We start from the raw sequence: 17382 nt of genomic DNA on the forward strand, positions 1-17382 counted from the left end.
GAACTGGAGAGTGTGATGCTAAGTGAAATAAGCCATACAGAGAAAGACAGATACCATATGGTTTCACTCTTATGTGGATCCTGAGAAACTTAACAGGAACCCATGGGGGAGGGGAAGGAAAAAAAAAAAAGAGGTTAGAGTGGGAGAGAGCCAAAGCATAAGAGACTGTTGAGAACTGAGAGCAAACTGAGGGTTGATGGGGGGTGGGAGGGAGGAGAGGGTGGGTGATGGGTATTGAGGAGGGCACCTTTTGGGATGAGCACTGGGTGTTGTATGGAATCCAATTTGACAATAAATTTCATATATAAATAAAAAGTAAAAAATAAAAAAAAGCTAAAGAACAGAGCTACAACAAGTATGAATTACGGAGAAACTAGAAGGGGTACCTGGCTGGCCCAGTCAGAAGAGCATCCAACTCTTAATCTTGGGGATGGGCCCCACATTGGTGTAGAGATTACTTAAATAAAACTTAAAAAAAATTTTTTTAAAAGGAAAACCAGAAAACTATTTGTCCATGCTGCCCTTCATAGCCTTAAAGTCTTCTGTTGTGTCACATTTCATGCTAGGGGTAAAGAAAAAAAACAGACCTTCAAATTGTCAATCATATGCCAAGGACTGAAACACTAAAATGTGGAATATCCAAGTAGCTGAGCTTACATATGAGAAGGAAACCCTAAACTATCTTTCATCTCAGTGACTGCTCTGTATTAAATTGCACTTTGAGTAAGAGTTAGGTATTTTGTCATGCTACCCACTACTCAAGAACCCAGAGTGCCTCCCTAATGCCTTTATATCATCCCAGTTACTACTCTATATTAAATTGTACTTTGAGAGTTAGACATTTTGTCATGCTGCCCCCTTCTCAAGAACCCAGAGTGCCTCCTTAATATCTTTGGTATCCATTTGGCTTCCATTTAAGGTTTCCATTCACCTGGCCAACTTTGAGCCTCACGACCTTTTTAGTCAAAAAGCCATTTCTTTGGGGGGGGGGGGGGGGGGGTTGTTTTTGGTTTTATTTTTTAAAGTTTATTTATTTTGAGACAGAGAAAGAGAAAGAGAGAGAGAGAGAGAGCGAGCATGTTCAGGAATGGGAGTGGAGCCGAGTGAAAGAGAGACAGAATCCCAAGCAGGCTCTTTACTGTCAGCTCAGTGGCTGAATCAGGACTCGAACTCACAAACCACAAGATCATGACCTGAGCTGAAATCAAGAGTTGGGCTCTTAATCAAGTGAGCCACCCAGGCACCCGAAAAGGCATGGTTTTTAAAACACCAAATTGAACAGAAACTATATGGTTCTCATTCTCTGTCAGACCAGAAAGGCAGGCAAGCAAGGAACAATACACATGGAGAGCATTAGGGCTGAAGGTCAGACATGTATATACCACACAAATCCTACCCTAAGGAATCTATAATAGATTAGCAGGGAGTCATAACACAAGTAACTAGAAAAAAAAAAAACCTAGAAAAAAATATATATGAATTCTTACAGGGCAACATATACCAAAAAGTGGTCCTAAAAGGGAAGTGAGAGAAAGACAGGCTCTACACTGGCCTCCAATATCAAACAACTGTACCTCTCTAAGCAAATCACTGAATTTGCCTCTCTGGGCCTGTAAATTAAGGACCTTAGAACAAATAATTTCCAAGGTATTTTCTAGCACTGATATCTTAAAGTTTTATGGAGTTAAAATTGATTTAACAAAAACTGAGCTCATAAGTGACTAACGTACTTTTTTTAGTTTTTCCATGACTACTGTCCAGCCATGTTGCATGACCCCTTATTCAAGGGTTTGTCTCTAGTATCCATCCTCCCCCTCTTCTACGTAGTATTAGTTTAAAACTCGTCCCTCAAGTTTTCACTGTGGGCACATGGTCATCAGTTAGGTATTAAATTTCCCAGTCTCTGTTATAGGTAAGTTGGGCACATGACCATGTTTTAGCCAGTAGAAAGTGAGTAAATAAAGAATCTTGTTTTCTACCCTCCCTTCTCTTGTCCGTGCTGAAATCCTGTTGCGGAGTTAGTGTGGCTGCTCCAACTATGCAGATGAAGGCAATATTCAAGAACAGAGATTGGTAAAATACATATTCTGGACCTAAACTAACCTACCACTTGTTTTTGTAAAGTTTTATTAGAACATACACACACTCTTATTTACATAGTGTCTACGGTTGTATTATTACTACAACAGCTTGCAAAGCCTAAAATATTTATTATACAGCCTTTTACAGAAAAAGTTGACTAGCTCCTATCCCAGATATGATGGAACAATAGAATAGAAAGAACCTGGGGTCCCTAGATAAAGTCATTCAGAAAATTCACCTACCTTTGCTGCATTCATGTACTTCTGAACTGTTATATAAGAGGGAAAAAAAATTGCTTTCTTTGAGCCACTGCATTTTGGTGTCTATTTGTGATAACTGTTTAGTATATTCTAACTAACATCCTCTTCCTCCATATTTCCATGTGATCTTTTGCATATATCATGTCACTTACCATCCTGTATTGAAATTACCTATTTCAAATTTATTTTTCAGTCTAATGTTAGACTCCTAAAAACACTATGGATTATTTGGGGGTAGGAGGCATCTTATTTAACAGTATAGCCCCAAGATTTAAAACCTAACATACAGTAGTTACTTATTAAATGCATGTTATATATAATAAGGGAAAAGAAAAAATAATTTACTGCTCAAGTCAGAATTATGTCAAACATCAATAACATAAAATTGATTATAACGGCAAGAAACAATATCATTAATTCATCCAACAAATACCTATTATATACCTAACATTTGCTGGGCATTTTCAAGGCATTATGGACACAGAAATAGAAAAAATAAAATTATCTACTTTTTGAGAGTTTACATTCCAGTGGGGAGACAATGAAAATGAGCATAAAATACGCAAATACATATATTATCCCATATTAATCAGTGACGAAAGTTAAGAAGAAAAAAAAAGCAAGGTAAGAAAGAGAAAAAGTAAAAGGGAAAGGCCATTGTTTTATATAGAGAGATCAGGGAAGGCCTCTCTGGTAAGGAGACATGGAACTGAGACCTTAAAAAAGTAAAAGAGAATTAGAAACAAGCCAAGGATATTCCATCCCACCACTGCTCTTCAACGTCCTATGGGAAGTCCTAGCTAATGAAATAAGACAAGAAGAGTAAAAAGGAAGCAAGATTGGAAAGGAAGAAATAAAACAGTGTTTGTAGATGCCATGATCACCTATGCAGAAAACCTGAAAAAACTGACAATAAAATTCCTAGAATCAATAAACAATTATAGCAAAGTTGCAGGATACAAATTTAATATGCAAAAATCAATCACTTCTCTGTATACCATCAATGAACAAGTAGAACTGGGAATTTAAAACATACTATTTACATTAGTACCCCAAAAATGAAACACTTCGGTATAAACCCAACAAAATATATATAAGATCAGTATAAATAAAACTATAAGTTTCAATTGAAAGAAATCAAAGAAGAACTAAATAAACTGAGAAATAGTCCATGTTCATAGATTAGGACAATACAATATTGTCAGGATGTAAATTCTTCTCAGCTTCATCTATAAATCCAATGCAATCCCAATCAAAATCCCAGGAAGTTATTTAGTGAATATACACAAACTGATTCTAAAGCTTATACAAAGAGGCAAAAAAAGAAAAAACAGAATAGCTAGCACGATACTGAAGGAGAAGAATGAAGATGGAGAACTAACACTACTCAACTTCAAGACTTGACTTTGAAACTATAAACCTAAGTAATCATACAGTGCAGTATTCACAAAAGAAAAGATAAGTAAATCTGTGGAACAGAGTAAGAGCCCAGAAGTACCCTTAAATATAATCAACTGATCTTTGACAAAGGAGCAAAAGCAATAAAATAAAACAAAAATAGTCTTTTAACAAATGGTGCTGGAACAACTGGACACCCACACACCAAAAAATCAATCTAGACATCTGCCTTACACCCTTCATAAAAACTAACTCATAATGGATCACAGACTTAAATGTAAAACACAAAACTATGAAGTTCTTAGAAGATAACACAGAAGGAAGTCTCAATGACCCTAGGTTTGGTGATGGCATGTTAGACATGACACCAAAGGCATGATCCATGAAATAGGTAACTGATAAGCTATACTTAATTAAAATGAAAATTAATATCTGCTCTGCAAAAGACACTGTCAAGATAATGCAAAGACAAGCTACAGACTTGGAGGAAATACTTGCAAACAACTTACTGATAAAGGACTATTATCTAAAGTACACACACACACACACACACACACACACACACACACACCTCTTAAAACTCAACAATATGATAACAATCTGATTAAAAAATGGGCCAAAGATCTTAACAGACATTTCACCAAAGAAGATATATAGATGACCAAATAAGTATATGAAAAGATACTCCACATCTTATGTCATCAGGGAAACACAAACTAAAACAATGAGATATTACTACACTACTATTAGATAACTACTATTATAACACCCAAAATCTGGAACATGGATATCAAATGCTGGTGAGTAAGTAAAGCAACAAGAAACCTCATACAACGTTGGGGGAATACAAAAGGGTACAACCACTTTGGAAGACAATTTTATAGTTTCTTACAAAACTATACATACTTACCACATGACCAGCAATCATGTTCCTTGGTATTTACCAAAGAAGTTGAAAACATGCCCACACAAAAACCTGCACACAATGTTTATTGTAGCTGTATTCATAATTGCCAAAATCTGGAAGCAACCAAGGTGTCTGATACATCCAGACAATGGGAGTATTACTTAGTGCTAGATATGAATAAGCTATCAAGCCATGAAAAGACATGGAGGAAACTTAAATGCATATTATTAAGCAAAAGAAGCCAATCTGAAAAGCTAAATAATATGTGTTTCCAACTATATTATATTCTGGAAAAGGCAAAACTATGCAGACAATAAAAGGATCAGTGGTTGCCAGGGATTTGAGGGGGAAGAATGAATAGGCAGAGCATAGAGGATTTTAGGGCGGTGAAATTACTGTGCATAATCCTATAATTGTGGATACATGCCGTTATAAATTTGTACAATTCCACAGAATGTACAACACTAAGACTAAGCCCTAATGTAAACCATCCCCCTAAGGGAGGGCTTTGCTTAGCTATTTGAGAAAGAACAAGACCAGGGTGGCTGGAGCAGTGTGAGAGGGAATATGGTAAGAAATGAGGAAGGAGAGGGAACAGAAGGCTCATGTTTGGGGCTTCTGGGCTACACTCTGAATTTTACTTTGAATGAGATGAGAAGCCTTCACAGAATGCTGAGTGGACTCAAGTGGCAGGATCTGACTGATTGTTTTAAAGCATCATCCTAGCTGCTATGAAGGACATGGGTTAGGGGTGCTTTCAAAATGCCCTGCTGAGAGAAAATTGCTTTCAAGTATTATTGTGAACATACTCACTCTTTAGATTCCTGGGTTCTTTTAGTAACATGCTGTACAACTGTGTCATAGCCAGATTCTTCATCCTGATTCTGATTAGACATCCATTTTTCCATTTCTTCTTCAATCATGGACCCCAAAGTGTTATATATATGCTGTCTAAGGTATTTCACAAATTCATAGCTAAAAAAAAAAATTAAAAAACAAATGCACTCAATATCATGAACTCACTTATTAACCATATCCAGAAGAAAATGTTAGCACAGAAAGATTTATGAAATACTCAGATTTCTTACCTTGAACCAGGATTAAATTTTTCATCCCAAATCATCAAGCCAATCTAGAATTATGTTGTTTTTTTCTGGGACATTGGCATTTTCCACACCCCATGCCCACTCACTCTATCAATCCACCTACTCATAGACACTTGTTAACATTTCCTACACATCCCTTGGCTTCATCACTTCCTCTTTTTTTTTTCTTTCCATTTCCATTGATCAGTGCAAAAGCACATCACCTCACGCAGACATTACTACAGCAGTCTTCTTGCTTGTCTTCTTTCATCCTCTTCCCTCTCATATTTGTCCTGAACACTGTAGTCATCTTGGTCCTCAAAAGTCATGGATTTCATTATTTCTGAGTTAGAGCATTTCACTCATACCCAATAAATATTTCTTGTATTTAAAACTAATTATTGGCTATTTTCCAAATACAACTTCCTTGGCTTGGCATTTAAATACCTAATTAATCAAGCCCCTTAATTACTGCATCTCCAGTTACATGAGGCCACACTCAGTTTTCTCCACAAACCATCAAACATGTTGATTTGCATATAAGCAAGGAGGGACTTTTAAGTGACTACCATGTGTTAGACACTGCGCTAAGCACTTTATTAATATTGCTTTATTTACCACATGAGATAGGTAAATAGATGAGGACACAGACTGAAAAGTTAAAAAGCCTTATCAAATTCACCAACTAGTAATTCAGGTCAACCTTACTCCAAAACCAGTATCATTCCCACAACCCCACACTCTCCCAAAGATGCAAAAATTCCAAAACTATTTAAGAAATAAAATAAGAGGTTCTATAGTGTTCAACTGAAACTGGAAAGGAAAATTAATAAATGTAATACTCATATTTTTACTAATTTTTGTATTATTTACATTTCTTCACTTTAGAGAGGTAAATCTATTACATTTTATTTTCTCAAAATAATAACTGGCATATTAAACTTAAAAATAAAATTTACTGGGGCGCCTGGGTGGCGCAGTCGGTTAAGCGTCCGACTTCAGCCAGGTCATGATCTCGCGGTCTGGGAGTTCGAGCCCCGCGTCAGGCTCTGGGCTGATGGCTCAGAGCCTGGAGCCTGTTTCCGATTCTGTGTCTCCCTCTCTCTCTGCCCCTCCCCCGTTCATGCTCTGTCTCTCTCTGTCCCAAAAATAAATAAACGTTGAAAATTAAAAAATAAATAAATAAAAAATAAATAAAATTTACTTAAAAGTTTAAGTTATTCATTGAAATTACTTTTAAACGTTTAATATTTATATGCAACATTTAGCTAGTAACTTTTCTTTTTCTTAAGTTTATTTACTTATTTTGAGAGAGGAGGGAGAGAGAGAGAGAGAGAGAGAGAGAATCCCACGCAGGCTCTGCACTGCCAGTGCAGAGCCAGATGTGGGGCTTGAACTCACAAACAGTGAAATCTCGACCTGAGCCAAAATCAAGATCAGATGTTTAACCGAGTGAGCCACCCAAGTGCCCTTAGCTAGTAACTTCTAAGCTTTAGGAAAATAGCTATTAAGAACAGAAGAGATAAACAAAGTGATTTTGTAAACATAATGACCTGCAGTGTTAGACCAAAATGACAAACACAAAGTTTCAGAAATATTCCAAGAAAAACAAAACCCAAAACTTACTGAATCACGTGTCCTAGAAAATAGCCTCTAATAATTATTCATGCAATTTTGAAGTTTTTGCCTCTTCTGGGGAGTCATCATTGCCTTACATCACTTGAAGACCTTCCCTTATACAAGCATAACTTCCCATCCATTTTAAATGCTAACTTATTTTTTGGCTTGTATATTTGTAATTATAAGCCAAATATTTGCATATTCTATACAAAATGGTAAAGACTTATATAAGCAAGAATTCAAAGATTAAGGTTTCAAGAGAATCTTTTACAGATATTCTTAATTTTTTAACATTTGACAGTCCCTAAACTGCCTCCACAACTAGCTCTGAGACTAAAGTTGACAGATGTGCATGATGTGATCTGAAGAGCAAAAAATACATGTATTCTCCACCACAACCATTCCACCACCACAAACCCTCTAAAGAATCAGAATATCTGAAATTCCAATACCATAAATGTATCATTGCAGTCTTGAAAATGTCCTTGTAGGGGTGCCTGGCTGTCTCAGTCAGTGGACCATGCAACTCTTGATCTCTTGATCTCTTGATTTTTAGTTTGAGCCCCACATTGAGTATAGAGATTACTTAAAAATCAAATCTTAAAAAAATAAAATAAAATAAAAAAATAAAATGTCCTTGTAAATGAAAAAGGATCCAGGAATAAATAATCTCTTGAGCCCAATCAGTCTGAGCTCACAGCCAGCCAGAGAAAATTGAATGTGGAACAAAGTGCAAAAAGATAAACAGTCCCTAAAAACAATCTTGATCCTCCTCATAATCCTGCCCTAGGCTATTCAGACACACCAGTTTTCCTTCACATCTCTAAGACACTCAGTGGGAAACAAAACATGGGGCAAGCTCGAGTTAATTCTCTGAAACTAAAGGAAGGGCCTCTCTGAAGATGAATTCTACATCTCACCATCAACATTTACTACAGAAAAGTGAATTATTCCTTAGTTTTATCAGTCCCGTTTCTCTGCCACAAATCAAGCAATTAGGAGAAATGAATATTTAACTAATATAAATTTTGTGCTTGCTTTGTTTAAAGCCCAAACTGTAAGCAAGTAGGTTATGATATTTTTATAACTAAGGCAGTGAGGAAATACAAGGAAAGCCCATTAATACAATGTATTCAAGAAAGTTAACAGAATACCACTCTAAAATAAAAGACACATCAAAAATAAAAACAAAAACAAAACAAAACCTCCCCACTATTTATCACCATCTATATAATATAGCAAACATGCTGAGAAAAAGTTTAAACCTCCTCTTTGGGAACTTGAATAACCACATACTTTTTTTAAATGACATCACTTTTATCTGTGGCCACAGTAGTATCTCCCAGAAGACTCCATTCAAAATATTTCAAGGTTTTGGTTCATCTTCCAAATTAAATGAACCCAAGAACCCCCAAATTAAATATTCCCTAATGGGTTATTGCTCTTTTAAGAAAAAAAAAAAAAAAATCTCCAGGGAAGATAAGGCCTTCTATCATGGGAGCACTACCAGGCTGCCTAAAGCCCTTTGGATGCTCTACTAACTCAAAGATTATTGGAAAACTCTCAAGCTTCCAATCTTAAATTAGTAAACAGAGTCATTTCTGCAAGTAGACCTTTCTACTCTGGGTAAGAAAAATCCAAGTCTTCAAATTCTCACATGACAATTCATTTTGTGTTGGTTCTTTTACTATCTGAATTCATGGCAATACCCCATAAAATCCTACAAGGAATACTATTCTTCTACAGTAGTGCCCAGGATAGAGAATTATTATTGCTATGGGCTGGGAGATACTATAATACTTAATATATTTAATTATTATGTACTTAATCATAAAATTAAGTACTATGTTGCTTTCACTGTAACCCTCATAGTATTGGTGCCATCCAGTTGCTCTTATGAAGTCTTCATCTAATCTAAAAGATTGATGATAACCACAGCTTTTTAAATCAACCCATTGCATCATTTTTAGAAATTATTCTGGTGTAGCTATATTCATATTTTGTATAAAAGCAAAAGCCCTGGATGCACAAGAGACTTTCGAAAGGTCCCATACTTATAACAGGGATTACAAACTCAGTGTCACTGGGGGTAGACAGGTAAACTAAAGCCAGCCACGTGTAAGAGAGAAAAGGAAGAGGTGGTGGTGAAATAAAAGGATGTGTCTCAGCTAAAAGGAAGAGCTTCCACATGGCTTTAGCCACTTACTGCCACTTAGGACTATTACAGCCTGATGTGGATTTTTCAATGTTTTATCCCAATTTTTAAATGTTACTATTTTTTAAAACCAAGCCAAAGAAACACATCCATAGACCCAATATGGCCTGCAGAATGCCAGTCTGACCTTTCACCATCCATTCATACAAGTATTATAAACAACATAAAATCCTTACCACTAAAGATACTGGTGAATCATCTCTATGTTTAAAATTTCTATTTAAGAAATGTAAAACTTCCCTCAAAAAAAAAAATGTACATACTTAATAACTTATGTTAGAAGATCCTTACTAGGCTTAATTAAAGCAATTCTGCTACAATTTAAGTCCTTTCCTCTCAGAATTAGTTTTAGCAAACTCCTTTAACATTTTCAGATTAATATACTCTAATTGCACAGGAAAGACCAAGACTACAATATTATGGGAATAATACCTCTTTGCCATGGACTACAATAAATACAACTTCCATTCATTTGTATTTTAACTGAAGTCTATTAATATTTCTTTCTTGGTCATTTTAAAATATTCTAGGGAGTGCCTGGATGGCTCAATTAAGCGTCCAACTTTAGCTCAGGTAATGATCTCAGTTCAGGAGTTCAAGTCCCACATCACGCTCTCTGCTGTCAGCACAGAGCCTGCTTCAAGTCCCCTGTCCCCCTTTATCTCCCCCTCTCCAGCCTGTGTGTGCTCTCTCTCAAAAATAAATAAACATTAAAAAAATAATTTAAATTTTCTAATAACAAAGTTTCTTCTTTTTTAAAGGACATGATCTATACAATTAGTAAATAATTTTATCTTTAGAACTCTACAAATCCCTTTGTTTCAGGCTTAAATTCTAAATCTTACACTGGTCAATCTTGTAACCTTAGACAAAACACATGACCTTGCTAAATGTCAGTTCCAACTACATAACAATAATGATAATCCCAATGCAAAAACTGTTGTCTATTACACATAGCTATACTTTGACACTTTTCAAACCAAATGTACTATACATGTTTGACTAACCTTATTTGTTACCATAAAAGTAATTTAATGAGAAAAAAATAAACATTTGGTTTCAAAGACGCTATCACCAAGTGAATGCAAAGTATCTTTTTCCAAATATTCCTCAAAGAAGGACATTAAAAACCTGAGTCAGGCATTTGCTACTAAGGAAAAATATGTTCACCTCACTACATTTCAGAAGCAGCTCAATTAAAATAGCAATGAACCTCATCACTTTGCTTTACTACTGGCAAATATGATATTTTTTACATTTATGTCAGAAAATTTACAAAGTTGAGTAAAAGAACATTCACTTTTTTCCATTTTGTTCTGCAGCTTTATTACCTAGATTTTTCCAAGAAAACTTAATTATTTCTTTCATGATGAATTTCTGACATGTTCAAAATGTCTATACCAAAATATGCACTGATACACAGATTACTATTACAACATAAGAACATAAAAAAACTAGTACAAGTTTGTTTCAAGACATCATTCTCTTAGTTATTTAAATAAGCAAGAAATTTTTCAACCATATATAGAAAAAATTATCAGTATTGGTATGTTTTAAAAAGAGACTTTTTTTTTTTTTTAATTTTTTTTTCAACGTTTTTTATTTTTGGGACAGAGAGAGACAGAGCATGAACGGGCGAGGGGCAGAGAGAGAGGGAGACACAGAATCGGAAACAGGCTCCAGGCTCTGAGCCATCAGCCCAGAGCCCGACGCGGGGCTCGAACTCACGGACCGCGAGATCGTGACCTGGCTGAAGTCGGACGCTTAACCGACTGCGCCACCCAGGCGCCCCTTAAAAAGAGACTTTATTAGAGTAAGTTATGAATTATAACGCTGATATTTGGATTTCTTATTTCAGAATCAAAAGATTTATTATATAACCAACCTAACTTTATATATATTATTAGTATATAAAAGATTATGTAATAGAGGGGCGCCTGGGTGGCTCAGTCGGTTAAGTGTCTGACTTTGGCTCAGGTCATGATCTCACAGTTTGTGAGTTCGAGCCCCACGTCAGGCTCTGTGCTGACAGCTCGGAGCCTGGAGCCTGCTTCGGTTTCTGTGTCTCCCTCTCTCTCTGCCCCCTCCCCTGCTTGTGCTCTCTCAAAAATAAATAAATGTTAAAAAAAAATTTTTTAAAGGTTATGCAATAGAACGAACAAGCTTTACATCACGTACAAACTTTTAGGTCAAAGAATAGGCTTCTGAGTCATGATAAACAATTACTAGAAATGTATTCATTAATTATGGAAGCACACATGTAATTCTTAGTCATTTCTCTATACATGGATATCACTTTACACAATGGAGGTTTTCTTGAAGGTACCATTTAAATGGATTTCACAGATTTAAAAAATCAGTGGTACATTCTTCTGTAAAACAAAAAATAAACCTAAATCAACAAATTATTACTGTGTTCCCTCTCTATCAAACCAAAAATATACTGGATGTGAGGGTTACAAAACTGAGCATTTGCATTAGAGACTCTTATAATCATCACAGTTGATAATTACTAAAATAAATACACACACACACACACACACACACACACCACAATTCTTGTGTAAATGCAAGTAAATATGCTCTAACTCTGTGGTTCTCAACCATGGCTGCATGTTACAATTCTCCACGTTCTCAACCCTAGAGAGCTTTTTGAAAATCACTACGGCCCAGACTCTACCACTCCCCCTCTGCCAAGCTGCTCAGGAAATTTTGATTCATTCATGATGAGGCCCAAGCATCAGTATTTTTTTACATGGGGCACACCTGATTCTAGCGTAGCCAAGAGTGAAAACCAGGGCCAGTTTGGTTTCTGGGAATCTACACAACACATGCACACATAATGAAAGCAATATCCTCATCCCTACCTCTCCTCCCCTCCCACAGCCCTCAAATCCTTGCTGCCACTTTCAAAGACAGAGAGGGAAAGTTTGGATATTTTATTTTTTTTTATTTTTATTTTTTTATTTTTTGAAAGTTTGGATATTTTAAAGAATTTGTACAGTTTAAGGCAGAAAAATAGAAGATGCTATACAAAGCAGAGATAGTAGTTTAGGGAAGCTGCCCATTGAGGCAAACCCCCAGATAGGGCTATACTGTCTACATGATGGTTTTCCCCAAGTGACTGCAATTTCTCCCACTTTAATTTTTTTATAGTACCTAAAATTCCATCATGTATGGACTCAACTGTCTTAAATATCTTCATACAAAAATACAATAGCCTAAAGACACCAGTTCCCCCATAAGTCTCTTTAATAAAATTGTCCTTGTCAATACCAAGACAACATTGGGTGGATTTAAGAAACCAATGTTCTGATAGTGGAGAAGGGAAGGTAGATAATTCTGAAGTAGGAAACACTTTTGGAAGCAATACATACCTAAGTGACTTAACGTACAATGTCAAGGAGAGTTAGGTCAGTGAAAACAAAGACCAAGTATAACTGTACTAACTGACCTTTAATATCCGACTGAATTGTAAGAGTCTATGAAAATACCAAAGACAAGCAAGTCCTCCTCTTTTTCTCTCCTACATAAAGAGTTCCTTCCTCCTAAGGCACAGATCTCGGGTTAATGCAGCTAACACATGACTTTTAGCATCTATGCTTTTAAGACTACAAGCTACTTAAAATACTTTTAGGATTATATGGAGAACAAACAGAGGGTTACTGGAGGGTTTGTGAGAGGGGGGATGGGCTAAATGGGTAAGGGGCATTAAGGAATCTACTCCTGAAATCATTGTTGCACTATACGCTAACTTAGATGTAAATTCAAATAAATAAATAAATAGATAGATAGATAGATAGATGCAAAAAAAAAAATACTTTGAGGATTATAAATCTTACTTTTAAAACTACAAACTAGTTATAATTTGAGAGTGTCTGGATTTTTTTAGGTAGGCCAAAAGTAAATCTCTTTAGTAAACAGTGAACATTAAGTATGAATGGTAATCAGCAGGCATTTAATCTAATGCACTGCTGAAAAGCAAATTACTTTATTACAACAGTCATTAAACTACTAAGAGGAACAACAATGACCTAACTTAAACTTGAAAAGCATTCTAAAATTGAAGCAGCTAAAGCAATACAGGTAAACATTTACATTGAAGAAAAAAAGAAAAAAAGCTGCATATTAATGAGGTAACCATTCATCACAAAAGTTTTAAAAATTTTTCCAAGAAAAGAAATAAACAGCAGAAACTTTAAAACCATAAAACATATACATAATACAAAGGAGGAACAAAGCCAATAGCTAGTTTTTTTAAAAGACTAAAAGAAACCCCTAGAAGAACAGAAGAGGGAAGGCACAAATCAAAGAGAAGAATAAAAAGGGGGATATATAGCTAGATATTAAAAATATTTAAAAACTACAGGATTTTAATGAAAAACTTTTTACCAATACATTTGAAAATCTAGACAAAATGCACAAATGCCAAGAATATGATCCTAGCAAAAACTGACATAATAATTTACAAAGTATTTAAACAACTGCTTGTATGTGAAATAAAAACCAGAAATGAAACCCCAAACTTCATGCTTCATGTGGATTTGTGTGAGGTGAACTTGTATTACATGAGTTTATAAAACATTATTAATTAAACCTTAATTTGAGAAAATTGCAATTATTCCATAGTCTGTTGTTTAAGTAATAAATCAATAGTTAACCAATAAAAGCTGTTCAGTAATGTCTCCCAAAATAAATATGATCACAAATAACAGCTATTTGTAGTGGATTCAATTAAGAAATAAACAGGAAAATCATGGAAATACGAAGAAACTTTATGTATAACCATAAATACCAATGAAATCAGTAACTATATTAACAAGAATTCCTTACTTTTGAAAACTCCCTTGAGAATCTGGTGAAAACTATAAATACTCCCCCTATAAAACTGCAAGTAAAAACAAACTTTTACATTAAAGGGCTCAAAAAACCAATTATGCGCATAAAGGAAATGAGTACGAGTTCCAGATAAATAGAATTTCAGAGTCAGTAAAGGTAACATAAAAAAAATTTTTTTAAAACATCTCTGTGAGATCAAAATGAAATACAACCACTGAATTTAAAATACTGCTACCAATAATAATTAATTGGGTTCCTGCAAGAAAACGTTTCAATGGAGAGGATTTAATTTAAATTAAATGAACCAAAACAAAACAAAAAAAAGGTCTCTAAAGAAACGTAACCTTCAAGATATATCTCAAGTGGTACCTCTCTCATTAAACTATTTCTACTGCTCGCAAACCCAGAGTACTCTGTAGCTCTTCTACAGCACTTATATTTTTGATATGTGTCACAGACATTTGAGTATGTGCCTTATCCCTTCACAGGAACTTAAACTATTCGATAGGAAGTTAACAATCTAACGTCAGTATTCCTACAGTGCTCAGAATGGGGAATTGGGGCAGCCACTGAAATACCAGATCAGCCAAGGAACAGAGATCTTGGGAACTCATTGCTTTAAGCCAATGTGACAGGCACAGTGACAAGAATCCTTTGAAATAACAGAATTCCTCTTAGAAAAACATGAACAATTTTCAATTATTGTTACTGTGTTGCCCATGAGGAAAAACGAAGAATTAGGATATGTTGGTTGTGGCAGCAGAAACACAAAGGAGACAGAAGCTTTGGAAAGTAAGTAAAGAATAAAGAATACATAAATTCGATATGTGTAAATAAACGAAAAAAAATGAACCTCAAACTTGGGCGCTATGTTAATAACAATAATCAAATGAACATTCTTTAACTACACTTTGACCCTTTCTGGATCAGCTGGTTTGTTTGCTTAAGACATCAAAAGCTATTTTACTTGTGAAAATTTTCATCAGTTTCCTCCAGATGTAAGAGGATTTCCTCGGCGCACTCCAGAGAGGGGGCACCCGTGATCTTCTCTTTTACGCTCTGGAACAACTGCCTCAGCATCGTCTGCATCACCACCTCGTCCTCGCCAGAGAAACGGGCCATCCTCTGCAAGAATCAAACACCCACGCCCATTACTCCAGGTCGGCGCCAATGCCGCGCACTGCGCACGCGCGCTCCCACCCCACCCAGGCCAGTGCGCTACGCCGTTCCCCGGGAGACCGCGGCAAGCGCTTGGGGGTGGGTCCTCGGCTGCCTGCGCGTCTTTCCGGGAAACAAGTCACCTTACTTTGGGGAAGCACGGGTCCTCAAGGACCCGCCTTATGTACTTGTCGTTGCCGGCCTTCCGTACGAACAGAGTTCAAGTTGTCACCACTAACCGCAAAAGAGACAGCCCGGAAGGTTTTGATGGGTGGGCCTGACGGCGGGACGTCTGCGGTACGTGTGACGTCATCACGTTGACGTGACTTCCTGAGTGGGAGGGAGTGCCCCTTGGAGACCTGCCGGCACCTATGGGAAGTTTCAGGTGTGCTCGCTGTCCCTCGCCATGTGTTTGTAGAAGGGAGGGAATGGAGAATGAAGAGTCAGAATTCAGTAAAAGTGAAACTGAAAGTAGCTTGAAAAGTTTTTAACTACATGAATGGTATTGAAATGTTACACTGTTGTTTTTCTCTAACAGTCAACATCTGTTGACTCCTACTCCTTAACCAAGCACCTTGCTAGGAACTATGAGAAGATGCCCTCATAATCAGACATACACACCCCAAAAAATCAACGTTTACACCGTTAAGTGTGATTAAGTGTTACATTAGAGAAATGCTCCAGGTAGGTGTTGTGGAAACCAATCCCCTTTTAACCCAATAGAAGAGGCAAGGAAAGAAGCGAAGAAAGAGGCATTAACATTCAGGTGCTCGAGTTGGTAGGCTGGAAAGAGGAGGTGAAGAGGCTACAGAAGCAAATCGGCCACAATTGAAAGGGTCATATTTGGCACGTTTACAGGAGAGAGATTAATCTTGGAAGTAGCAGGACACAGTTGGATTCCATAGTGACACCATGAGATATGTATATGAGGATCACTGTGCAGGAAGATGCAGTGTATAATAATAGACCTTCATCCAGTTACCAATCCAGATAAATCCTCAGACCATGGTCATGTCCAAGCTAAGGAGCCAACCCAACAAAGTTTAGAATCAGATCCTGGTGTCTATGGAATACTCAGTCCCAAGCCACTGATGGGTGGTTTAATGTAGATAAATACTACCTTATCTGGCTTAAATTTTACTCTCCTGGTAACATCCAATATTCTTCACATGTTAGCCAGGATCAGTGATTCCTTTGATGTCATTGCTGTTACTTACAAGAGTAGAAGTATGATATATCCTTGCCAACTCTGACAGCATGTTTCTTAGTAAAATGAATGCTTAATCTTGATTGTCTCACTACTACATTAGGAAAGAAACATACTAGCAGAGTAAACAAACTGTATTTCTCAGTGAAGCTATCTAGTATTATACGTGCATGTGTATGTGTGTGCACATTCGTAGAATCACCAATAATGCAACCAGTTCCATGTTCAGATTAACACAGATGAGTTGTACTGGCACCTCAAACATCAAGATTAACATAGCTATTAGTGGTGGGATTTTTCTGAAATGTAAGCTATTACTGTTAAAATTCAGAGCAAAAAAATAATAGCTTTACTGTATTTAGTTGTTGCATTCCTAGAAAATTCAGTGTGTTAAAACTGTGCCAAATATTTTTATATAAATGGGATTAGTTCCTACACTCAAATACATATCAAGAGTTTTTTCATCTACTTTGCATGTCCAGCAGGATCATTGAAAGTCATAAGGAACCAGAACAATTCTTTTGTGTGGGAGATTGTCCTGTGTGTAATTCCAGATGTTCAACATCCATGGCTCACACTACAAATGCCAGTGAGTACCATCTAATCATGTG

General features: G+C 36.3%; 1 protein-coding gene across 4 annotated transcripts in view; it reads right to left on the minus strand.

The window, feature by feature from the left end:
- Positions 1 to 15843, minus strand: part of TBC1D32 (TBC1 domain family member 32) — a 205549-nt gene extending 189706 nt beyond the window's left edge. For 3 of the 4 annotated variants that reach the window (XM_040474514.1, XM_040474515.1, XM_040474512.1), the window contains exons 1-3: positions 15713 to 15843; positions 15374 to 15531; positions 5461 to 5622 (exon numbers count right to left, since the gene is read on the minus strand). In XM_040474514.1, coding sequence (XP_040330448.1) covers positions 5461 to 5622; positions 15374 to 15528 — 317 coding nt within the window. In that variant the 5' untranslated portion in view covers positions 15529 to 15531; positions 15713 to 15843. Of the gene's footprint in view, positions 1 to 5460; positions 5623 to 15373; positions 15532 to 15707 lie in introns of all 4 variants that reach the window. The other variant, XM_040474513.1, reaches the window with a different exon arrangement.
- Between the last annotated feature and the right edge of the window lie 1539 nt (positions 15844 to 17382).

The sequence above is a fragment of the Herpailurus yagouaroundi genome, unplaced genomic scaffold (assembly GCF_014898765.1).
Source record: "Herpailurus yagouaroundi ecotype Mexico unplaced genomic scaffold, PumYag 139, whole genome shotgun sequence".
Lineage (NCBI taxonomy): Eukaryota > Metazoa > Chordata > Mammalia > Carnivora > Felidae > Herpailurus > Herpailurus yagouaroundi.